At 41.8% G+C, this 26,491-nt stretch overlaps 6 protein-coding genes across 6 annotated transcripts; all 6 read right to left on the bottom strand.

The window, feature by feature from the left end:
- Window positions 1-20: 20 nt before the first annotated feature.
- LSM04_000987 (uncharacterized protein) lies at window positions 21-2,267 on the bottom strand (the record flags this gene model as incomplete). Its single annotated transcript, XM_067331970.1, has 1 exon — window positions 21-2,267. The coding sequence occupies one exon, from the start codon at window positions 2,265-2,267 to the stop codon at window positions 21-23; it is 2,247 nt and encodes a 748-aa protein (XP_067190023.1).
- Window positions 2,268-2,533: 266 nt separating this feature from the next.
- LSM04_003493 (Pep3/Vps18/deep orange) lies at window positions 2,534-5,776 on the bottom strand (the record flags this gene model as incomplete). The annotated part of the gene is made up of 1 exon (XM_067331968.1): window positions 2,534-5,776. The coding sequence occupies one exon, from the start codon at window positions 5,774-5,776 to the stop codon at window positions 2,534-2,536; it is 3,243 nt and encodes a 1,080-aa protein (XP_067190054.1).
- A 1,371-nt stretch (window positions 5,777-7,147) lies between these two features.
- Window positions 7,148-8,173, bottom strand: LSM04_006030 (Radial spoke 3; the record flags this gene model as incomplete). Its single annotated transcript, XM_067331967.1, has 1 exon — window positions 7,148-8,173. One exon carries the CDS (start codon window positions 8,171-8,173, stop codon window positions 7,148-7,150), a length of 1,026 nt encoding a protein of 341 aa, XP_067190090.1.
- Window positions 8,174-14,587: 6,414 nt separating this feature from the next.
- Window positions 14,588-21,624, bottom strand: LSM04_003972 (Peptidase C2; the record flags this gene model as incomplete). The annotated part of the gene is made up of 2 exons (XM_067331966.1): window positions 14,588-21,123; window positions 21,291-21,624. 2 exons carry the CDS (start codon window positions 21,622-21,624, stop codon window positions 14,588-14,590), a joined length of 6,870 nt encoding a protein of 2,289 aa, XP_067190061.1.
- Window positions 21,625-21,700: 76 nt separating this feature from the next.
- LSM04_006472 (uncharacterized protein) lies at window positions 21,701-23,668 on the bottom strand (the record flags this gene model as incomplete). The annotated part of the gene is made up of 1 exon (XM_067331965.1): window positions 21,701-23,668. One exon carries the CDS (start codon window positions 23,666-23,668, stop codon window positions 21,701-21,703), a length of 1,968 nt encoding a protein of 655 aa, XP_067190097.1.
- Window positions 23,669-23,823: 155 nt separating this feature from the next.
- Window positions 23,824-26,440, bottom strand: LSM04_003936 (uncharacterized protein; the record flags this gene model as incomplete). Its single annotated transcript, XM_067331964.1, has 1 exon — window positions 23,824-26,440. A coding segment is annotated over one exon (2,617 nt), but the record flags the coding sequence as incomplete, so codon positions are not given.
- Window positions 26,441-26,491: the final 51 nt, after the last annotated feature.

Raw genomic sequence — 26,491 nt, 5'->3', positions numbered from 1 at the left:
AGTAAAAAAAAAAAAGAAAACTATGGTTCGGATGTCACAGGCACCATTGTCAGTGTTGATCGTAAGTGCGAATCCGTCTGCACCCATGCCGCAATAACCGCCCCGTCATGTTCACACAATGAAAGAGAAGCCACACCGGACTTCACCGCATCGGCGTCTATTCGCACTGTAGAGAAACTCGGTTCCCGCACCCAACAGTCCGCTGGTGCGTCATCGTGTGTGTTTACCCAACGTTCAAATGGTAATAAGAAACGATTGCTCATTGTTGCACTTAATGACATTAGGGAACATGGAGAAGGGCGGAGTGAGACATTTGACCGTTGTAAGGAGTTTTCCTCCTCATACCAAAGTATTTGTAGTACTTTTTCTGAAGAAGAAGTAGACGAAGATGATAATAGACCAATACCACTACCACTATTATTATTATTATTATTATTATTATTATTATTATTATTATTATTATTATTATTATTATTATTATTATTATTATTATTATTATTACCAACATCCCGCACAGCATCACCTGGAGAAGTAGAAGCGACTGTAAAGACTGGAATAGTACAAGTACATGAAAGTAAAGGAACTTTTTCAGATATGATTTGCCATTTATGCATTTTGGAATCAGATGCAATGGCATGTGCGAGACCATAATGACAAACATCGGTTGCTGGTATACTATAAAAACTACCGTTATGAGAATTACATTTAGGAGATACTTTAGAACTTTCTGGTAATGTTTTACTTTCATTATTCATATTACCATTCGAGGTACCACTAAATAAAAGAGAATTACTTGCTTCTGCCATATTTCCACGAGATAAACTTGACCGAAGTGATGAATGAACTTCTGAAGTTCGAATCAGATAAAAGACATGAAGTTTCTCTCTATGAACTACTAGTTGAGGACGAAGAATATAAGCTGAATATCCTTCTACTTGAGCCCAAAGAGGAATAGGTAATGATATAACTATTGGTGGATTAAATAATCCAGTCATAAATCTTCCAGAAAGTAAAGTAAAATCTTGCTGTAAATTATTAGCACCATCGTAATAAGGAGTATCACCTACAGAAGGTCTAATTTGACCTAAAGTTACATAATGACAATCCCATCGTTGTGGTGCACAGAAGATTTCATAACCTTTCTCCGTTACATCTCTATCTGTTACAATTCCTGATAATTGTTCTTTCCCCAAGGTAATCATACAACCAGCAAAATCTGATAAACGAAGTTTTTTTCTATTACTATTTGCATGACGAGTCGCAAAGAGAACAAATTCAAACTCCGATTGTTCAGGCTCTTCTATAACACTTAATTGTGCATGAAAAAGTGAATCATTGGTCTTAATAAGTATTGGACCTTGTGCAGCATAAGAAACCACACGAGGTTGTGAAACCAAACTACCGCGACATCTTCGTCCATATCCACCTCTTCTATTTGCAGGTGGAGTTGGTGGTGGAATAGCAATATTTTTTAATGGTGTTTCCTCCGCATTTGTTGTTGCTTTTGCAGCTCGAAGGGCAGAATCTATATCTCCCACTTTTGCCTCAATAAAGGCCATTGTTACAAATGACCTTGAGGCGCCTATCATTTTTTTCCCCCATGCATTTATCTCTTGTTGAACAGGAACCGCATTACTTACTATTTCAATACGTCGAGGTTCCTCATAGTAAATCATGTCTAGTAATAATTCCACATTATTCACAGGTTTAACAATTTGATAAAGACTATAATCCTCTCTCTCACGAATACGAACAAAACAACCACGTACGACATCATGATAAGAACCTCCATTTGATACCTTTAATAATAGTTCTAAATCACTACGCCATAAACAAATACGATCTATTGAAGGTATATCTAATGTTAATCGACGCGATAGCCTCGGACGTACAAGTGAAGCAGACTCAGTTATACTAGGACTACGGGAAGAACCCGGACACTCTTCTTCATCTTTACAAGGGACTTGTAAAATTTCTGATTTCACTGGTGTACCACGTTGGGTACGTAAATCAGATTGTGTAAAACTCAAATTCATCTCTTGAGCTGGTCCTGTTATTTTTGTTGTAAGTATTTTAACTGTAATAATATCGGCTCCAGTGCTAATCTTATCCACAACCTGAGATTGAAAATCAGTTACAGACATCTTTGTCACATGTGTGTTGAGAAGAGTACTTAGTTCTCCCGCAAGTTCACTGCAATTGGTTGCATTAACAAGAAGTTGCTCTTGCACATTATCATCAGTGATGGCTTTAACCCAAAATTTCATTTCTTCCAATACATTACACGCTTAAAATTCAAAATAAAATTCAAGAATAAAGAAAAAAGGACGGTTGATCGTATCGTCAGTTTGAACAAATAAAAAGAAGGAAAAAAAAACACACGCACACACAAAGGAATGTATGAGTGTACTATAATAACAAAAACCCATAACAGCAAAAACAAAAACAAAAGAGAAAAAAACACCAATACCATAACACTCGGAATGAACGAATAAATAGATAACGATACTATGTTCTTTCTCTTTCTTTTTCTCTATTCCACAGACCATGAAGCATCTTCTTCAAAGAGGGGAACATCAATCTCTAGAATAGAAGCTTCACCGCACAACACACATTCCACTTGCGCCAAATCTTTACTACACGTCACTCCCTCAAGAAACTGCCGTGGTAAACCCCCATCAGAGAAAAAAGCCTCAAGTCCACCAATCGCTTCAAGTCTTAACACTGCACAGGCCTCATGTACAGCATGACGACAGTTAGGATAAATAAGATACGGTGCTGACCCTTGAAGTAAACCACGATGACACAAAATACAACATTGTCTAGCTGTAATATATCCAAAACGATGTTGTAATTGAGATATTTCCTGTTTTAAACCTTCTGCTATTTGGTTTGCCTCAACTTGTTGTTCTTTAAGTACTGTAATAGTAGAAGTATAGGCATCTAGACTTTTACAGATGGCATCCTTAAAATTTTGGAGCACGTTACTATCTGTAATATCGCCTAAAACATCTTCAAGTTTTAATACACCATTAGAGTCTTCTACAACGTCAAGTGCCGCACGTGTATTATCCTTCTCCATAACATATTGTGCTACTATACGCCAAAGTTTCTTAAGCTTAGATGCTTCTACACTATCTGTAAGTGATTTTAGTAAGTCTTTTACCATACGCAGTGCAGGCCAATCTTCATCATTTGAATTACTACTTTTACGATGTAATGGTGCGGAACACTCTAATGCGATTCGTATGGCATCTTCGTAAAGATGTAATCGACGGTACAAACCAACACACTGACGATATCTTCGAGCTTCAAGACAACGACGTAACGCAAAATCTACACTGTAAAAAAGTGAAGATTCTAGAAACTCTTCAAGACGATCAACATCATGTTGTGCAAGAAGACTTAAGTAATAATTATGCACTACCGTAGATACACAATCAAATTTTCTAATACAGTGTTCAAGAAATATAATAACTTGATGTTCCTTATTATTTGGTTCTTCATTCATTTCCGGAGTATATTGAATAAAAACAGGAATAAGACGTTCAAGTTTTAATAACATATATGGTGTTCCCTGTGCATCACGTGCTACAGCACGCAACATAGCTCTCATTAGTCTTATAGGACATTTTTTAACTAAAATAGGAGCAAATTCATACCAAATTTCAAGCGTATCTACACGACGTGCATGAGAAGCGAGAATATCAGCTGCTTGGGTATACTCTCCTTGTGAAACATGATATGTAACAAGATAATGTAATTTATTCATTTTTTCTGCATATCGTAGTGCAAGTTCAGGTCTACCTTGATCTTTTAAAAGTCTTCCAATAAGTTCAGCATAGGCAGTGTTTTCAAACAAGTATGGTTGTTCTATAATAGATTCTTCAAGAAATTCTGAAAGACTTGAAGAAGCTTCTATACTTTTTTCTCCTCCTATTTCACTTCGGGTAATACGATCAAGACGTTGTATAACAATAAGAGCTAAAAGACAAGCTAACTGTGTAACCATAGCTTGTTTATTTAACGCAAACTTTAATAACATTTTATAACGTTTCTCAACATACCATTGTAGTACTTTATTATTTTGTAAAGAAATTAAAAGCTGATAAACTTCTTCAAAACGATCACAATCTGCCAGTATATCAGTAGCATGACGTATAGCTCCAATTTGAAGAAAAAACTTACCACGTAAAATTTGTACAAGATTTTTACAAGGTGTATTATATTTACAAAGTTGATAAGCGGCATAAAAAAAACGTTTTCGTAGTGGTAAACTTTCATTAGTATTCATAGCCCTATAAAGAAATAAACGCCATTGTTGACGATGTTCTTGTTCCACATGTAATTCCCATACATGATTTTTTCCAAAAATGTACATTTTACGAGCCGTAACATCACGAATAATTCCAATTAACTCTTGTGTATTTCTAGCACCTCGAAAAGGATCAAATCGAATTTTTTCTTCAATTTCGCATGAATAAGGAAAATCACCTTGAAGTGTAGAAGAAGAACTTCTCCAGGTAAGACCTGCCGGATGATTTAAAACTACAAGACGATCATTATATAATAATACCATATGAAATGCTGTAAGTGAAACTTCCATTGGCATTTTTTCCCGAGGTATACTATGACTTCTAGAAGATGTTGTTACATTATCTGAAGAAGAAGAAGTTCCATGGGTAGTAGAAGATTCAAATTGTTTAATTTTTGTTAAAGCAAGAAGTTGTTCATTAACTACTGTACTTGCATCATTCCATCCAAATAATACAGCTTCACTTTTGCATAAACCCCGTTCTATTGAACGATTAAACAATCCATGTACTATTCCTGCAGTACTTGTCCAAGCATAGGATTGTGCTGGCATTCCTTCACCTGGACGATACATAGTAAATACCCCACGTGCGGATGAATCTTGTGCACTAAACACTTCACGAAGATGTATAATATCAGGTTCTGCTGCAGCTCTATCTAATAATGCCGTTGGAGAATCTGCCTCACCCTCTATACGGTAAAGTTTATTAGGTGTTGAAATAAACACTACCCATAGTGAATTTACACGTTCTGCTTGAATGGAGGCCACAGGGCTTTGAAAACTACTTGTGGGAAGTTGCAGACATTGACGACATACAGTCTTTACTGTTCCACTCTCCATTGGCACTTCCATTGAAACTTCAAAGACAAAACCTCCTATTTTCGTACCGATAAGGCAGCGCACTATTGTTGTCGATGATGATGATGTTGCTGTTGCTGTATGACTAGAATCCTCCGCTATTACTGCCTCGGAAGTTGTTGTTGTTCTTGTTCCCGTTCCCTCTGATTCGGATGTGGGCAACCAGTAGACGCACTCCGCGACGTTATTATTCGCCGTGAAGGAGGACATAATCCCATCCCGCGTGAATCCCCGCTGCTGGAGCGTAAAGTGCCCGGTCACCCGCCGTCTGTGGGGGGAGTAATAATACACCAGTCCATCACTGGCGGCCGTGAGTGTGTGCGTGCCGCTGGGATCGACAAACACGCGGTGGGGATTCCGCACGGCGGCGGCGAGCGGCGGCCCGTCACGTCTGCCGTCCCGCAGAATGAGGGCGCCGCTGCTGCCGAGGAGCGCCATGACATCCGCCTGGCAGTCGGCGTGGAGGAGCGGCTCGCGGAGTTCGTGCACGACGGCGGTGAGTTCAAACTGCGGGGCGGCGGCCTCCTCGCCGGGAACACTCGACTGGAGGTTGGCCGGCAATAAAGAAGAGGAGGAAGAGGATGAAGAGGCGGAGCGGCTCATGGGAGGGTGCTATTTATAAAATAAATAAATAAATAAATAAATAAATAAATAAATAATATATATATATATATATATTCGTTGAATGGTATGGGAGTGTAAGGAGTAATGAGAGAAGTGAAAATGAAATCTCACGACTCCTTACTGTGTTATTTTTGCACACACACACACACACACACACACACACACACACACACACACACCTCTGGAAGCTCTGCGCTACACCGTACGGCCACACTAGAACTATTTGAAGTGAGGAAATAAAATAAAAAGAAAAGAAAAAAGAACAATAATTGTAATTGTAAAAGAATCACAAAGCCATACAATATTGCTGGAAAAAAAAGAAAAAAAGGTCAGTCAGACATACACAGACAGAATGCAGAATACAGAAAAACGTGTTACGTTCCCACCAACCTACATCTCTCCTACAGGGAATCATAAAAAAATGAGGGGGGAGCGAAAAACACCATAAAGAAAAGAAAGATTGTATAAAATAATAATAATGATAAAAAAACAGAAACAGCTGGTACATAGACTCTTGTTACATGTTTGTGGCATAGTGCTCTTCTCTCTCATACAACATAATGAAGACGTAGAGTCATTAAGGAAATCATATAGAGAAAGGGAGAGAGCAGCAGCAGCACAGAAAATGGGGGGAAGGCAGAAAGAAGAAAGAACGAAAAAAGGGAAAATCTCTCTATGAAAGGATTTCTAGTCCTTCCCAGTACACGAAGCTAGCAACACATCGGTACGTTGTTTCCCCACGCAGCGCAAAAGCATACGGAAGAGCGAAGGAAACGAAGAGGAAAAAAAGAGAAAAAAAGTAGGAGATGAAACAAAAAAAATGAAAATGAACAAAACAACGAAAAAAAAAAAAGAAATAAAGAGAACAAAAGCACTGTATATACACGTATATACTATACATGTACCTATGGACATAAATATATAAATACATACATAAATACATACATACATACATACATACATACATACATACATACATACATATCTTTATATCGATGAAAAGAAAAACAAAGACCAATCAGAATTCTTTCCCCCTTTTTTTTACTGCTTTTTATTTCTCACTATTTCTCGGGAAATCGTCACGGATGATCAATTCTACCAAAGATGTATAAACAGTGAGGATATAAACAGAATTTTTAAAAAAGGATAGAAGAGAAGAGGAAACTCTTCTTTTACCTACTTCTCCTTTCAGTGCCTTTTTTCTTTGTTTTTTCTCTCTCTCCTTTATATTTCTTTTTATATAATTCTCGTTCGCTTCCTTTTTTCTTTTTCATATTTTCCTCTTTACTTTTTATTTTGTTTTTTCCTTTTCTTTCCTTGCCTACCACGTCTGCTACTTGGTGTCTATTCTCACTCTTCCAATTGCATTGCTACTACCTGGCGAATGAGATCGTCAACCAAAAGCCGGGCCCGCTGCTTCTTCTCCAACTCCACCTTTACTTCCTCCATTAACCACGGGAAGAAGTCAAACTCCACTTCATGCACCACGCGGTCTTGAAACCATCCCTCATCCTGCAATCGTGCAAACACTCTGTTTTCAAGATTCAACAAGTACACCTTTGCGAATTGTCGGGCCTGCAACTTCTCTCGTGTTTCTTTCTCTCGTTGAATACGTTCAACTTCTTGCTTCTTGCGTCTTTCCTTTTCTTCAAAGAGACGTTTCTCACGTGCTTCCAGTCGTTGTGCCTCCAATAACTCTTCTTTACGACGTTGCTCGAACTCCAACTGTTGTTGTCGCAATAATTCCATTTCCTCTTCTTGCAGTACCTCCAACATGGCCTGCTCCATTGTTTTACCAACCATTACATCAAGTATAGGATCAACCGCATCATCAAAGTGAAACAAATCTCTCTCATGAATTTGAGTCTCAGCATCTCTACCAGATTTCATTGGAACATACTTTGGAGTTGCTGGACGATCCAGCATAGGATCTGTTTGTGTTTCCTGCTGTACAACTTCCATCTCATCCTTAAGTTCCTCTAAGAACTCCTCTGTCTGCACATCAATGTGCTGTCTGCCAACTACAGGAGGTGGAGTCGCAAGTCGTCGGCGAGCTTCATCCAATTCCTTTCGACGCTTAATAGATGCTGCTCGTTGTGCCATTTCCTTCTTACGTCGCAGAATTTCACGTTCTTTTCGCGCCTCCTCTTCTTTTGTATGAGTGGAAACAGGCGTTGCGGCATATGTACTTCCCCTGTACACACGTCGATCATGCATAATATTCGCATACTGTTTGCGTCCCATACTTGTGGTGGTAGTGGCGGATGCGGATGGCACGGCGGGATCGCGGTACTGCGGGTGCAGAAACCCCTGCGGTGGGTGTTGAAAGGTGTACGCCATGGCACCAGGAGAATTCGTCGTATTTCGTTCCTGCATTTTTTCCAAGACTTTCACTTTGTGTTGTTTCCTATTTTGTTATTATTTTTTTTTTTTTTTGGTTTGGTTTATTCCCTTTTCTTTTCGTTGATTTTTTTTTAATTCTTGTCACTTGCTGCGTGTGAATGGGGTATGATGAGTAGGTGTTTGTTAGTCTAACTGATGCTTTCGCGTAAAAGTGATGCAAACAGTACTACACAATAAGTGACAATAAGAAGCAAACCTTTTTCTATTACCCTACCAACTTTTTTTTCTTCTCCCCTTTCCTTTCAGTTTATAGTTTTATATCTCTACACTGTATATATGTATATATTGTGTGTATATAAGGGTGCTTGAGTTTGACTGTATTCTAACGCGATGGATCTGTACAAAGAGGCGCAACTGCCTGTAGTGTACACAGTACGCAGCGCCTCGCTTTCAAAACAAGAACTGCGGAATTATCAAAGAACCGAATAAAAACGCACCACCTTTCTTAGTTATTCGAATATATATATATATATATATATATATATATATATATATATATATATGTTTGCAGGGATACATGACAGAGAGAGATAAAGAAAGAAGAAAAGAACAGAGTTTCAAATAATCCTTGGTATCATTATCATTATCATCAGAACTAACAATAACAGAATTAGAAAAAAAGAAAAATCAATATGTAATAAAATTGAAATTTGCAGTGAAACCTGTACCCTTCTATTAAATAAATAAGGAAATATATACATACATTCCATAGACCCATATATATACATATATATATATATATATATATATATATATATATATATATATGCACATTGAGAAGGGGAAAAAATAGGAAGAAAGCATGTTACCACGAGACAAATACGAATAATAATAATAATAATAATAATAATAATAATAATAATAATAATAATAATAATAATAATAATAATAATAATAATAATAATAAAAAAGAGATGTACAGAAATAAAAATAAACAGAAAATACGTAGTATTTCTGGACTCCCTTGACAGTCCAATACATATGAGTACTTTATCTAATCTTCCTGTTTCGCATTTGTCATTCATATTTATTATTACTTCTACCATTGTAATTATCATCATGTGCAACCACACGAGGGTTTTTCAAGATGAATCTGCAAAGAGAAGGAATTTCGGGAAATGACGACAACACAAACAAAGAAAGAAACAGCTTTCATTATTTAAAAAAGATATATAAAAAAAGGAAGTGCAGCGTAAAGGTCATTCATTTGCAGTCTACCAGAATTCATCCAGAGCATGTATATCTCTGGCAAACAGAGAAGTAAGAAAAAAGTAAGAAGAACAGTAGAAATAAAGGAAATATGAAAAAAAACAGACAAATACGCAAAACACAGGAAAATAAAAAAAAAACACTGAAAGGTATAGAAGTGCATATATTTTTTTCATCCCACATCAAAAAATTGAATTAAAATACGAATAGAAACAAATTCAAAGAAATTCACAAACCCAAACAAGAACAACAGAGTTAAGGAGACGACATCTCTTAACGTAATACACGACAGATGCTGTCAAAGTGGAAAAGTAACTATTTACATAACTGTGTTTCTGCTTAATGAATGTTTCATTGTCTCTGTATTGATGTATTTATTTTGTTCTCCCTTCAACCGCCAAAAAACAATAAGAGTTATCACAAAGAATGAATAATACTCACGCAGCATTGTGTGGCTTTCCCTCCAGCACATTGCACACGATGTAGTTGGCGGCTCCCCGAGAAGAGAAATAACAAAAAAAAAAAAGAAACACAAATACAAACAGAGTCAAATATACATCACACAGGCAATCATACTCACAACAATAATAATAATATATCTTTGCATCGCAGAGCACATTTTGTGTACAACGTATACATTTTTACATCTCTATAAATGTATCTTTAAAATATAAATCCCATATATATATATATATATATATATATATATATATGTTTGCAGGGATACATGACAGAGAGAGATAAAGAAAGAAGAAAAGAACAGAGTTTCAAATAATCCTTGGTATCATTATCATTATCATCAGAACTAACAATAACAGAATTAGAAAAAAAGAAAAATCAATATGTAATAAAATTGAAATTTGCAGTGAAACCTGTACCCTTCTATTAAATAAATAAGGAAATATATACATACATTCCATAGACCCATATATATACATATATATATATATATATATATATATATATATATGCACATTGAGAAGGGGAAAAAATAGGAAGAAAGCATGTTACCACGAGACAAATACGAATAATAATAATAATAATAATAATAATAATAATAATAATAATAATAATAATAATAATAATAATAATAATAATAATAATAATAATAATAAAAAGAGATGTACAGAAATAAAAATAAACAGAAAATACGTAGTATTTCTGGACTCCCCTTGACAGTCCAATACATATGAGTACTTTATCTAATCTTCCTGTTTCGCATTTGTCATTCATATTTATTATTACTTCTACCATTGTAATTATCATCATGTGCAACCACACGAGGGTTTTTCAAGATGAATCTGCAAAGAGAAGGAATTTCGGGAAATGACGACAACACAAACAAAGAAAGAAACAGCTTTCATTATTTAAAAAAAGATATATAAAAAAAGGAAGTGCAGCGTAAAGGTCATTCATTTGCAGTCTACCAGAATTCATCCAGAGCATGTATATCTCTGGCAAACAGAGAAGTAAGAAAAAAGTAAGAAGAACAGTAGAAATAAAGGAAATATGAAAAAAACAGACAAATACGCAAAACACAGGAAAATAAAAAAAAAACACTGAAAGGTATAGAAGTGCATATATTTTTTTCATCCCACATCAAAAAATTGAATTAAAATACGAATAGAAACAAATTCAAAGAAATTCACAAACCCAAACAAGAACAACAGAGTTAAGGAGACGACATCTCTTAACGTAATACACGACAGATGCTGTCAAAGTGGAAAAGTAACTATTTACATAACTGTGTTTCTGCTTAATGAATGTTTCATTGTCTCTGTATTGATGTATTTATTTTGTTCTCCCTTCAACCGCCAAAAAACAATAAGAGTTATCACAAAGAATGAATAATACTCACGCAGCATTGTGTGGCTTTCCCTCCAGCACATTGCACACGATGTAGTTGGCGGCTCCCCGAGAAGAGAAATAACAAAAAAAAAAAAGAAACACAAATACAAACAGAGTCAAATATACATCACACAGGCAATCATACTCACAACAATAATAATAATATATCTTTGCATCGCAGAGCACATTTTGTGTACAACGTATACATTTTTACATCTCTATAAATGTATCTTTAAAATATAAATCCCATATATATATATATATATATATATATATATATATATGTTTGCAGGGATACATGACAGAGAGAGATAAAGAAAGAAGAAAAGAACAGAGTTTCAAATAATCCTTGGTATCATTATCATTATCATCAGAACTAACAATAACAGAATTAGAAAAAAAGAAAAATCAATATGTAATAAAATTGAAATTTGCAGTGAAACCTGTACCCTTCTATTAAATAAATAAGGAAATATATACATACATTCCATAGACCCATATATATACATATATATATATATATATATATATATATATATATATATATGCACATTGAGAAGGGGAAAAAATAGGAAGAAAGCATGTTACCACGAGACAAATACGAATAATAATAATAATAATAATAATAATAATAATAATAAAAAGAGATGTACAGAAATAAAAATAAACAGAAAATACGTAGTATTTCTGGACTCCCCTTGACAGTCCAATACATATGAGTACTTTATCTAATCTTCCTGTTTCGCATTTGTCATTCATATTTATTATTACTTCTACCATTGTAATTATCATCATGTGCAACCACACGAGGGTTTTTCAAGATGAATCTGCAAAGAGAAGGAATTTCGGGAAATGACGACAACACAAACAAAGAAAGAAACAGCTTTCATTATTTAAAAAAAGATATATAAAAAAAGGAAGTGCAGCGTAAAGGTCATTCATTTGCAGTCTACCAGAATTCATCCAGAGCATGTATATCTCTGGCAAACAGAGAAGTAAGAAAAAAAGTAAGAAGAACAGTAGAAATAAAGGAAATATGAAAAAAAACAGACAAATACGCAAAACACAGGAAAATAAAAAAAAAACACTGAAAGGTATAGAAGTGCATATATTTTTTTCATCCCACATCAAAAATTGAATTAAAATACGAATAGAAACAAATTCAAAGAAATTCACAAACCCAAACAAGAACAACAGAGTTAAGGAGACGACATCTCTTAACGTAATACACGACAGATGCTGTCAAAGTGGAAAAGTAACTATTTACATAACTGTGTTTCTGCTTAATGAATGTTTCATTGTCTCTGTATTGATGTATTTATTTTGTTCTCCCTTCAACCGCCAAAAAACAATAAGAGTTATCACAAAGAATGAATAATACTCACGCAGCATTGTGTGGCTTTCCCTCCAGCACATTGCACACGATGTAGTTGGCGGCTCCCCGAGAAGAGAAACAACAAAAAAAAAAAGAAACACAAATACAAACAGAGTCAAATATACATCACACAGGCAATCATACTCACAACAATAATAATAATATATCTTTGCATCGCAGAGCACATTTTGTGTACAACGTATACATTTTTACATCTCTATAAATGTATCTTTAAAATATAAATCCCATATATATATATATATATATATATATATATATATATATATATATATGTTTGCAGGGATACATGACAGAGAGAGATAAAGAAAGAAGAAAAGAACAGAGTTTCAAATAATCCTTGGTATCATTATCATTATCATCAGAACTAACAATAACAGAATTAGAAAAAAAGAAAAATCAATATGTAATAAAATTGAAATTTGCAGTGAAACCTGTACCCTTCTATTAAATAAATAAGGAAATATATACATACATTCCATAGACCCATATATATACATATATATATATATATATATATATATATATATATATATATGCACATTGAGAAGGGGAAAAAATAGGAAGAAAGCATGTTACCACGAGACAAATACGAATAATAATAATAATAATAATAATAATAATAATAATAATAAAAAGAGATGTACAGAAATAAAAATAAACAGAAAATACGTAGTATTTCTGGACTCCCCTTGACAGTCCAATACATATGAGTACTTTATCTAATCTTCCTGTTTCGCATTTGTCATTCATATTTATTATTACTTCTACCATTGTAATTATCATCATGTGCAACCACACGAGGGTTTTTCAAGATGAATCTGCAAAGAGAAGGAATTTCGGGAAATGACGACAACACAAACAAAGAAAGAAACAGCTTTCATTATTTAAAAAAAGATATATAAAAAAAGGAAGTGCAGCGTAAAGGTCATTCATTTGCAGTCTACCAGAATTCATCCAGAGCATGTATATCTCTGGCAAACAGAGAAGTAAGAAAAAAAGTAAGAAGAACAGTAGAAATAAAGGAAATATGAAAAAAAACAGACAAATACGCAAAACACAGGAAAATAAAAAAAAAACACTGAAAGGTATAGAAGTGCATATATTTTTTTCATCCCACATCAAAAAATTGAATTAAAATACGAATAGAAACAAATTCAAAGAAATTCACAAACCCAAACAAGAACAACAGAGTTAAGGAGACGACATCTCTTAACGTAATACACGACAGATGCTGTCAAAGTGGAAAAGTAACTATTTACATAACTGTGTTTCTGCTTAATGAATGTTTCATTGTCTCTGTATTGATGTATTTATTTTGTTCTCCCTTCAACCGCCAAAAAACAATAAGAGTTATCACAAAGAATGAATAATACTCACGCAGCATTGTGTGGCTTTCCCTCCAGCACATTGCACACGATGTAGTTGGCGGCTCCCCGAGAAGAGAAATAACAAAAAAAAAAAAGAAACACAAATACAAACAGAGTCAAATATACATCACACAGGCAATCATACTCACAACAACAATAATAATAATATATCTTTGCATCGCAGAGCACATTTTGTGTACAACGTATACATTTATACATCTCTATAAATGTATCTTTAAAATATAAATCCCATATATATAACCAACAGGAAATTTAGTGTAAATAACAAAGTTTATTCAAACATAATGTTCCATCAACGCATCTCTCGAAATAATAAAGAACCAACAACTTTAGTTTTACTATCATTAACCCCAACAATTCTCGAATGCCCTCTGCCCCCCACCCCCCGCCCAACAAAAAAAACCCAGCACACCGTATTAAAGGTTACCAGTACAATTGGTAACTTACCCAATAAAAGAGAGCGATGCCATCAAACCCATAAATATTCTCATATATATATATATATATATATCCCTCTCTTTCCCTTTTCTCTCTCTAATGATCTCACTAGATACTCCAGTAGGGCTGGTCTGGTCTCCTTGGCGAGCTGGAGGGGTGGCGACTGAGGTTGGGGGTGCGGGTGGGGGTGCGGGTGGGGGTGCGGGTGGGAGTGCGGAGGGTCCCGGCGATCGCCACTCCCGACGGGGCCCGCGGGGTCCGCAGCTGCGGGAGTCGACATTTTCCAGCCGCCGCCGCGCCGCTCGACCCGACCAGCCGCGCCCGCACGTGCCGCGGGGTGTGGATCGACAGTTCACACGGGCACTCCCCCCGCCCCGCCGCCTGGCCGCACTCCGCGTACACCACATACCTCCCAGGGCGGGGGGCGCGGAAAACAAGTGCCTGTTCACGGGCATTTGTAAACTCCGTGAAGCCTATGCGAATACCATGCTCGTCAAAGACAAGCATACGCACTACATCATCCGCCAGCAAATCACCATGAGGTCTCACCTCTTCCGATGCCTTGGTTTGACGTAGTAATAAATGTACATCACAGGATTCATTAATCTGAAAATCGACAAATTGGTCATTTTGTCCATCATTTGTGAGTATTAGCTCAGACGTGAGCGGTTCACGTTTTAATCCGGCATTTCTAAGTGGAGTCAATGTTACCTTGGCCATTCCAGGATAAATAGAAACACTGAACTTACCATGGCAACCACGTTTCATTGTATAAGGAATGAGGTAACAGGTGGTACTGGGCGGTAGTTCCATCTGTGAACACACCTCTCTTGCGTCAAGCATCATACCCTTCTGAATAAATCGGTGAGTATTGTTCGTAATAAGTGGACTCACTGGCATCTTGGCTTGAGCCGCTTGCATCAGTACCAATCCAGTTTGGTGGTAATGATTTAAACCATCAGGGTCAGTAAATGATGGTGTATGATGACGTAATTCCGCAAGAATTGTCACCGGTCGAGTTGTTTTATTTTCAACCAAGTAGATCGGATTGTTACGGAATGTAGTAAACTTTGGATTACCTCCACAAGTATATTTACCCCATGTACCGTGACAGCTCAAACGATCACCGCAAGCAATGTGGCACCGTTGCATGCTTGAGAAATTACGCAGGAATGTGGGAAGTGGTAAATATAAAAATTCATCTTCCTCAGGATCATAACGACAAACCCTTTTAAGATCATCTGTCCAATTAGGATCATGTTGATTTAGAGGACCACTGTATAAAGGTTTGTCATAATAACAGTTATGTAGCTTAATAACAATATCTGCAGGATCATTGGATTCCTTAAGAGTATTGATAATCTCCAAAAGACCGTAGCTACACTGTGGATGAATACCATCCAAGCATTCCACATTAGACATACACGTTATCACATCACCTCGTCCAAGATCTTTCGCCACTTCACGCCAGAACGCAACAGATTTATAATCACCTGTATTTGCTGCTTCAGCCAATCGTTCATCAAAAGGAATATGCAAAACAGGACGACCTGTTAAGTCACGGAGTGTCTCATGTGGTGTACACTGATCAAGTCTGGAATATCCACCAACAAATTTGGCATAGGCCTTTTCAAGAAGTAATGGATACCAAGAATGATGTGGCACCTGCGTAAATTTAGGTTCCATGTTTGCATCACAAGGCACACGATCATCAATATCGACTCGTACCGGATTACTGTTAGGGTCGAAAAATATAAAAGAATAAGGTCCATTAACAGGATGGTTTCTAGTGACTATGAGTTGTTGCAGCAGTGGTGGTACACGCCCAAGTGCGGCTATAAACGGTGCTAGATAACTTCCATTATCTGGTGAAGATGATACATCGTTTGCTAAGAATTTCACGGGTTCAAAAGGAAGATATCTACCTTCCGGATAAAGTTCACAAATACGTGGCCATTCTTCTGCAACATCTTTATTAGCTTCATGAAATTCTACATCTTGCCAACCAAGAATGTTCAACGCAAGTTCATGTGCACGTTTATTGAGTTTATCCTCTAGGTCCGATACGGCATTTTTGTTTTTGGGATCTTTTTTCAGTCGTCGTCGTTCCAACTCCATCTCTCGGAAAACTTCGTCCATGTCAAGTCCCAATTCAGATAATGGAACACCTTCAGGTTCTGGATCAAGGAATTCACGCTCTTTTTGAACATATTCAGCTGCCAATTGAAACGCACGATCGTTCAAGAAATCTTCCAGTTCTTTCACGGCTGCAACATTTGTATTGGGGTCCTTTTTTAAAGCTCTTCGTTCCAACTCTAGTCTGTGAAAAATAGCATCATTATCAAGTTGTAGATCATCCAATGGAACCTCCCAAGGATTTTCTAACAAAAACCCACGATCACGAGACAATTGTTTCTTTGCAATTTCTAATACACGCTCCGTCATTTGATTTTCTTCTTCACTATCATCAATTTTAGCAGCTCGTTTTTTGCGTCGTCTTTGTTCAATATCACGAAGTTTTTTGTCATTATTAAGTGGAAGTTCCTCCAATGGAATACCGAATGGCATGGGATCCAAAAATGAGCGTTCTTCTTCCAAAAGAATTTCTGCCAACTCTTTGGCACGTTCATTTAATTGAACCTGTAGTTCTTTAAATGAAACATCGTTTTCTTGAGGATTATACATAAGTTCCCGTATAAGTTCATCAATTTGTCGAAATTTCGGGTCATTATTAAGAGGGATATCTTCAAGAGGAACACCAAGAGGTTCAGGATCTAAAAGGGCTCGGCTTTTCCTTACCAATTCCTCTGCCAAATACTCTGCTCGAGCATTCATTTTTTTCTCCAATTTTTGTACAGTAGCAATTTCATTTACGTTCATCGGTTTGCGACGCAAATTACGTCGCTCCAATTCCATTTCACGGAAGTTTCTATCACTATTAAGTGGTAAATATCTTAGTGCAACACCTGCTGGATTGGGGTCAAGGAAAGACCGCTCCTCATCAATGAACTTCTTCGCTATTTTCTTAACCTGGGCTAAAATATCATTTTCACAAGAAGAGAGTTCTTCTAAACTTTTTTGGGAGTCCTTACAAAGAATGCGTCTCAATTGCTCTAGCTTCTTTAACTTTTTATCGGTATTAAGGGGCAAATCATCCAATAAAACACCTAATGGCTCAGGATCAAGAAATGCACGCTCCTTCTTATGCATTCTCTTTGCAATTTCAACGACACGGTTGTGCAATAAATTTTCCAATTTACTAATTTCTTTGGGATCTGAAGCGGGATTTTTTAGAAGTTTCAGACGCTCCTTCTCTATTTCACGAAAACCTTTATCATTGTCAAGGGGTAGTTCGGTAAGAGGAATACCTTCAGGTTCAGGATCCAAAAATAGACGATTAGCTTCAAGAAAATCTCTAGCCAACAAATGAATTCGGTCATTCATTAACTGTTCTATAAATCGAAGTTTGTCAGTATTACCATCAACTTTTACACCTACCTTTAACTTACGTCGTTGCACTGCAAGCTCATTGAATTCTTTGTCTGTATCAAGTGGAAGTTCTACGAGCGGTACTCCCTCTGGTTCCGGATAAAGAAACGCACGGTCTTTGGCGAGGAGAACCCTCGCCAATTCATGAGCACGGTCATTCATTCTCTTCTCTAAATCCGCCACGTCATCTGGTTGGTGATTGGGACTTTTCAATAATCTGTATCTGCCCACCTCCGCGTTCTTGAATTCCGGATCAATATCAAGACCAATCTCCTCTAAAGGAATACCTTCAGCTTCCTGGTCCATAAAACCACGCATCTTAGCAAACTCTTCACGAGCTAGTTTGCGAGCACGATCATTCATATTATCCTCAAGATCACGGATAATGTTCTTGTTTCGGTTGCATATTAAGGGATCTCTTGTCCGCTTTCTTCTCTCAGCCTCCATAGCAAGAAAAGCCTCATCCGTGTCCAAAGGAACATCAACAAGGTACATACCTTCTGGTTCTGGGTCCAAGAAAGCACGTTCATTATTAATGACATCGTCTGCAATTTCAGATACACACTTATCAAGCTCATCCTCAAGCATCGCAATCTCCACAGGATCTGTCTTACCTTGACGACGACGACGACGCATATTATTCGCCAACGTACAGAATTTTTCATTTTCATGAAGGTTTAGAGCAGCCACTTCAATACCTCTATAAGATGGCTTAAGAGAATCAAATACTTCATTAATTGCTGATTTTAAAACATCTTGAAAATAAGAAACCACAACTTCCTCTTGTTTTACTATTCTACCTTTATTAGATTCAGGATTCCGTCTTAGATTACGCAACTCTTTCATCAATGATTGAAACTTCTTATCATCATCAAGATCCATATCTTCAACAGGAAAGATACTAGAGAATTTATCAAGAAACGCACGAGACTCAATGGTAACTAAACGTGCCAATTCAGCCGCACGAGAACGCAAACGATGGTCCAAGTCCAAAACATCGCAAGAATCTTTCTCGGCTCCGTTTCCCCTTAAAATAGCCCTCTTCAACTCCAGTTCAGTAAAAACAATATCTGAGTCAAGAGGTACATCTACTACTTCAACACCTTTATATTCTGAATCAACATATAATGAACGCTCACCCTTCAGCATTTGAAGACCAAGATCATCTGCGCGGTCCTGCATCATTTCTTCTAGTTTTTCAATCGCAGGAGCATTTCTGCGACTGTCACGTTTTAGCTTCCTTAGCTGATGTTCCATACTCTGAAAGCTACGGTCCTCGTCGAGGGGTAGAAGTTCCTTTGGAATACCATATGATGTCGGATTCAAAAACCCACGATCAGCTTTCTTCACCTCCTTAGCCAAATCGTGAGCAAGATCATTCAGTTTATCCTCCAAATCTCGAATTGCACCTGCATTCTTTACAGGATTCTTCTTTAGTTTGACTCTTTCTGTCTCCATACCGTGAAACCTCGAATCGGTATCAAGTGGAAGATCAGCTAAAGGAATACCTTCAGGCAGAGGGTCCAGGAAGCCGCGCTCTCCCTGGATCTTCTCTCTCGCCATCTCGTGAGCACGATCGTTCAGTCGGTCCTTCAGCTGCTCAATGGCAGCGTCATTTCGTCCAGGAGCTGCTTGCAGAGCACGGAGTTCCTTCTCCATGTTATTGAACTTTTTGTCCGTATCAAGTGGTAGCAGCGCGAGCGGCACGCCTTCTGGCTCAGGGTCAAGAAACTTACGACCCTCTGCTATCATCTCTTTCGCCAGCTCGTGTGCCCTATCATTCATCTTGTCTTGTAGTCCTTTAATCTTTGCTGCATTGCGCGCAGGGTCCTTTTTGAGATGGCGAAGCTCCGGAATAAGGGAGGCACACTCCCCATCCGCGTGCAAGTTGAGCAATCCCAGTGGAACGCCTTCAGGTTCTCTATCAATGCCCACAAGATCCTCTTCCAACTGCTTCTTCGCCAATTCGTGTGCACGGTCGTTTAACTTGTCCTCTAAGTTGCGTATGCGGTAGGCGTTGCCAACTGAATCCCTCGCCTTCAATTTCGCATGTTCCACCTCCATTTGATGAAACTTTGGATCTTCATCGAGAGGAAGGTCGGTAACTGGCACTCCCTCCGGATCGGCATCAAGATAGTCGCGATCACCCCTCAGCTTTTCTTTCGCAAGTTCGTGCGCACGGTCGTTGAGACGATCTTCAAGGTCTGCAATCTTGTCGGCGTTTTTCCTGGGATCTGTTAACTTTAGCACGGCACGCTCAGCCTCCATATTATGAAAATTCGGATCAGTATCCAACGGCAGCGCGCTCAGCGGAACGCCCTCAGGGTCACGATCAAGATAGCCGCGGTCACCCCTTAGCAGCTCACCAGCAAGCTCATTGGCACGCTTATTCAGTGCATCACGATAACCCTCAGAAGAAATGTCCCTTGACCTATTACCGCCGCCACGTACCTCATTCGCCAATGACGCAAACGTTTCATCTTCATGTGGCCTCAAAAGAGCAAGCGGAATACCACAAGGAGACTGCTCCAAACCTTCAAGATCCTTGGCCTTCAAGGCATGAGCAATTTCTTCTGCGCGTTCATTTAGTCGGTCTTCTAAGTCAGCAATCTTTGCGGCGTTCCTAAAAGGATCGGCAAGTTTCTGTTTCGCCATTTGAAGCTCAATCTGTCGAAACGTTTTATCCTCATCCAGAGGAAGAGCGCTTTTAGCAATACCACCTGGTTCAGAATCGACCTTTTCACGGCACTCCCTAAGAACCTTCGCCGCAAGCTCGTGAGCGCGATCATTCATCTGCGCCTCCAACGAGCTCAACGCCGCAGGATCAGTTCCTGGATCTTTCTTCATGCTCCGCAACTCATCAACCATCGCAGCAAACTGTGGGTCTTCATGTGGTTTCAAAAGCTCAATGGGAATGCCGCGTGGAGCGTTCTCCACACCACGCAAGTCCTCCGCAATCTGTTCCAGAGCCAACTCATGGGCACGGCCATTCAGTTCATCCTCGAGACCCTTGATGGCAGCTGCGTTACGCACCGGATCCTTTGCCTTGAGTGCAGCGCGCCTCGTCTCCAGCTCGTGAAACTGTCGGTCCTCGTCAAGGGGAAGGACACCCAGCGGCACACCCTCCGGGTCGCTGTCCAGGAAGCCACGATCCCCTTCAGTTTATCCTCTGCCAGCTCGCAGGCGCGAGCCTTCAGCGCATCCTCCAATTCGGCTATTGCGTTCTTGTTATCCATTGGGTTCAGCATCAGCTCTAGGCGTTTGCCCTCCATGTCCTTGAACTGCGGATCACTGTCTAACGGAAGGGCCCCCAGTGGGACACCCAGGGGCATAGGATCCATATACGACTCGCGATCTGCGTGCAAAAAGTCCTCTGCGAGAGCGTCTGTGCAGTCGTTCATCTTGCGCTCCACCGCACGGATGGCGTCGGCGTTGCGCTTTGGGTCTTTCTTAAGGCGTCGCAACTCCGGTAAGTGAGACGCAAACTTACTGTCAGCGTGTGGACGCAGTAGTTCCAGTGGAACACCCCTTGGGTGAGATTCGAGTCCACGAAGGTCTTCCTGCAATTGCTCCTTGGCCAGCTCCTCTGCACGCTCGTTCAGTTGGTCTTCAAGGGCCGCGATCTCAGGGGAGTGTCTCGCAGAACCATCCGCCATCAATACCGCACGCTGCACCTCCTTTGCGTGAAACGTCGGATCCTCGTCAAGGGGAAGGATAAAGAGTGGAACACCCTCAAGCTCGGGGGAGGAAGTCACGATTCCCGTCCAGCATCGCGCGGGCCAGCCTCTCGGCACGCTCATTCATCATGCCACGAAGGCCCTCTATCTTCTCGGAATTTCGCCGCGGGTCTTTCTTCAGCTCCCGCAGATTCGTCACTAAACGGGCAAACTCCGGGTCCCCGTGAGGATTCAGCACCTCCAACGGTACACCGCACGGTGCCGGCTCGAGTCCAGATAGATCCTCCCGCAGCTGCTCCCTTGCTAACTCATGTGCACAGTCATTAAGTCTACCCTCAAGCTCCTCGATGCTCTCTGCATTCCCAAGTGGATCCTCCAGCTTCAGCTTCGCCCGCTCCACCTCCAGCGCATGGAACCGCGGGTCTGTATCCAGCGGCAGGATGCTCAATCGAACACCCTCGGGATCCGCGTCAAGATACTTGTTACGGTCCCCAGCGAGCGCACCCAGTGCCAACTCCTCGGCTCGCGCACCCAGCCTTTCCTGAAGATCCTGTATTTTCTTGTTTGCCGATGGACCCTCAGCACGACACCTCGTTTCGCGCAGAAGAGGGATGAGCTTTGCCGCCACAGGATCCTCGTACAGTGAGAGAAGAGCCAATGGGATACCATGTGGCTCCTTGTCCAGTCCACTGAAGTCCTCCTCCTTAACAGTCATTGCAAGCTCATTGACACGATCATTCATGGCTTCTTCCAAGTCTTTTATTCGATCGGCGTTCGCCCTGGGGTCATTCGCCTTGAGTTGAGCACGCTCTCGTCGCAACTCTTCGAACGCCCTGTCTTTATCCATCGGTATGTGCGCCAGGGACACACCTTCAGGGTCCTTCTCAAGGAACCAAAGATCGCCACCCAAGAGCTCCTTTGCGAGCTCACCCAGGCGGCGATCCATCTCAGCCATGTGCGCCTGCAGTTCATCATCTGGCCCGGACTGCTTAAGGCGGCGGAGCTCTGGCACAAGAGACGCGAACTCCTTGTCATCATGGGGTTTCAACTGGGCAATATCAATGCCCTCGTACTGACTAGCGAATCCCCTCAAGTCCTCCGCAAGCTGCTCCTTCGCCAGCTCCACAGCGCGATCATTTAGCCTCATCTCAAGATCCTGTACCTTTGCCGCATTACGCCGAGGATCCTGCGCCTTGAGTCTCGCACGCTCAACCTCCATCTCTGAAAACGCCTCATCACGGTCCAATGGAAGATCTGCAAGCGGCACACCAAGAGGACAAGGGTCCAAGTAGTCACGATCACCCTTCAGACGCGCATCAGCAAGTTCGTACGCCCGTTTGTTCATTTTCTCCTCCAGGCTTCGAATCTCATCAGCGTTATCACCACTGTTCTTCTTGAGCTCACGCAGTTGTGGAATCATTGCAGCAAACTCCGGATCCTCCATGACCCTGAGCAACTGCAAGGGTAATCCCTCCGGTACGGTATCCACGCCAGACAGGTCGTCCTGAAGCTGCTGGAGAGCCAACTCGCGCGCCCGAGCGTTCATTTCAGCCTCAAGGTGCTCAATCTTCTTCGCACTCCGCCGTGGGTCGCTCAGCTTTAGTTTCGCACGCTCAGTCTCCAGCGCATGGAACTGAGGGTCGGTGTCAAGCGGCAGAATATCCAGAGGAACGCCCTCAGGGGCGGGATACAAAAAGCCACGGTCCAGTTGTGCCTCCGCCAACTCCTGAACACGGTTGTTCATCGCATCCAGCACATCAGCAATGGCTCCGGCGTTCGCATCCGGATCCCTCTTCAGCACACGAACGTCGTCAACCAACGCTGCAAATGCTGGGTCACTGTGGGGGTTCAGCAGCTCGAGTGGGATACCGCGTGGTAGCTCGTCCACGCCAGCAAGGTCCTCACGCAATTGGTCACGCGCGAGCTCGTGACTGCGCTTGTTCAACGCGTCCTCTAGATCCGTGATCTTCTTGGCATTCAGACGTGGGCCCTCTGCCTTGAGCTTTACACGCTCTGCCTCCATCTGTCTGAAGGCAGAGTCAGTGTCCAACGGCAAGAGCGCCAGAGGAACTCCCTGGGGTTCTTTGTCCAGGAAGCCGCGGTCGTCCTCCTTCCGCTGCCTCGCCAGGGTACGCGCACGCTCGTTCATTTCACTCTTCAACGCTGCAACCTCATCGTCTATCCCCGATCTCCATGATGTTTCCGCAGCCGTTCCACAAGTTCCGCGAACTCCTTGTCGCTGTGGGGGTCGAGCACAGAGAGCGGGATACCTTCAGGTTCTTCGTCAAGTTCATACAGCTCCCTTCGGCGTTGCTCATCCGCAAGCTGAACCGCACGTTCGTCTAGCTTGTTCTCAAGGTCTGCAATCTGTGCGGCGTTGCGGCGCGGGTCTTGGGCCTTAAGCACAGCCCGTTGCACCTCCAAGGCATGAAAGTCGGGATCCGTGGAGAGAGGCAACAACTCAAGCGGAACTCCAAGAGGATCCTTATTCAAGTACCCACGATCACCCTCCAGCAGATCACCCGCAAGTTCATCGACACGTTCATTCATCTGCGCCTCCAACGAGCTCAACGCCGCAGGATCAGTTCTTGGATCTTTCTTCATGCTCCGCAACTCATCAACCATCGCAGCAAACTGTGGGTCTTCATGTGGTTTCAAAAGCTCAATGGGAATGCCGCGTGGAGCGTTCTCCACACCACACAAGTCCTCCGCAATCTGTTCCAGAGCCAACTCATGGGCACGGCCATTCAGTTCATCCTCGAGACCCTTGATGGCAGCTGCGTTACGCACCGGATCCTTTGCCTTGAGTGCAGCGCGCCTCGTCTCCAGCTCGTGAAACTGTCGGTCCTCGTCAAGGGGAAGGACACCCAGCGGCACACCCTCCGGGTCGCTGTCCAGGAAGCCACGATCCCCCTTCAGTTTATCCTCTGCCAGCTCGCAGGCGCGAGCCTTCAGCGCATCCTCCAATTCGGCTATTGCGTTCTTGTTATCCATTGGGTTCAGCATCAGCTCTAGGCGTTTGCCCTCCATGTCCTTGAACTGCGGATCACTGTCTAACGGAAGGGCCCCCAGTGGGACACCCAGGGGCATAGGATCCATATACGACTCGCGATCTGCGTGCAAAAAGTCCTCTGCGAGAGCGTCTGTGCAGTCGTTCATCTTGCGCTCCACCGCACGGATGGCGTCGGCGTTGCGCTTTGGGTCTTTCTTAAGGCGTCGCAACTCCGGTAAGTGAGACGCAAACTTACTGTCAGCGTGTGGACGCAGTAGTTCCAGTGGAACACCCCTTGGGTGAGATTCGAGTCCACGAAGGTCTTCCTGCAATTGCTCCTTGGCCAGCTCCTCTGCACGCTCGTTCAGTTGGTCTTCAAGGGCCGCGATCTCAGGGGAGTGTCTCGCAGAACCATCCGCCATCAATACCGCACGCTGCACCTCCTTTGCGTGAAACGTCGGATCCTCGTCAAGGGGAAGGATAAAGAGTGGAACACCCTCAAGCTCGGGGGGGAGGAAGTCACGATTCCCGTCCAGCATCGCGCGGGCCAGCCTCTCGGCACGCTCATTCATCATGCCACGAAGGCCCTCTATCTTCTCGGAATTTCGCCGCGGGTCTTTCTTCAGCTCCCGCAGATTCGTCACTAAACGGGCAAACTCCGGGTCCCCGTGAGGATTCAGCACCTCCAACGGTACACCGCACGGTGCCGGCTCGAGTCCAGATAGATCCTCCCGCAGCTGCTCCCTTGCTAACTCATGTGCACAGTCATTAAGTCTACCCTCAAGCTCCTCGATGCTCTCTGCATTCCCAAGTGGATCCTCCAGCTTCAGCTTCGCCCGCTCCACCTCCAGCGCATGGAACCGCGGGTCTGTATCCAGCGGCAGGATGCTCAATCGAACACCCTCGGGATCCGCGTCAAGATACTTGTTACGGTCCCCAGCGAGCGCACCCAGTGCCAACTCCTCGGCTCGCGCACCCAGCCTTTCCTGAAGATCCTGTATTTTCTTGTTTGCCGATGGACCCTCAGCACGACACCTCGTTTCGCGCAGAAGAGGGATGAGCTTTGCCGCCACAGGATCCTCGTACAGTGAGAGAAGAGCCAATGGGATACCATGTGGCTCCTTGTCCAGTCCACTGAAGTCCTCCTCCTTAACAGTCATTGCAAGCTCATTGACACGATCATTCATGGCTTCTTCCAAGTCTTTTATTCGATCGGCGTTCGCCCTGGGGTCATTCGCCTTGAGTTGAGCACGCTCTCGTCGCAACTCTTCGAGCGCCCTGTCTTTATCCATCGGTATGTGCGCCAGGGACACACCTTCAGGGTCCTTCTCAAGGAACCAAAGATCGCCGCCCAAGAGCTCCTTTGCGAGCTCACCCAGGCGGCGATCCATCTCAGCCATGTGCGCCTGCAGTTCATCATCTGGCCCGGACTGCTTAAGGCGGCGGAGCTCTGGCACAAGAGACGCGAACTCCTTGTCATCATGGGGTTTCAACTGGGCAATATCAATGCCCTCGTACTGACTAGCGAATCCCCTCAAGTCCTCCGCAAGCTGCTCCTTCGCCAGCTCCACAGCGCGATCATTTAGCCTCATCTCAAGATCCTGTACCTTTGCCGCATTACGCCGAGGATCCTGCGCCTTGAGTCTCGCACGCTCAACCTCCATCTCTGAAAACGCCTCATCACGGTCCAATGGAAGATCTGCAAGCGGCACACCAAGAGGACAAGGGTCCAAGTAGTCACGATCACCCTTCAGACGCGCATCAGCAAGTTCGTACGCCCGTTTGTTCATTTTCTCCTCCAGGCTTCGAATCTCATCAGCGTTATCACCACTGTTCTTCTTGAGCTCACGCAGC

Source organism: Trypanosoma melophagium, assembly GCF_022059095.1.
Source record: "Trypanosoma melophagium isolate St. Kilda chromosome Unknown ctg29segment1, whole genome shotgun sequence".
Taxonomy (NCBI): domain Eukaryota; phylum Euglenozoa; class Kinetoplastea; order Trypanosomatida; family Trypanosomatidae; genus Trypanosoma; species Trypanosoma melophagium.
This window is presented reverse-complemented; position numbering and strand designations above follow the sequence as displayed.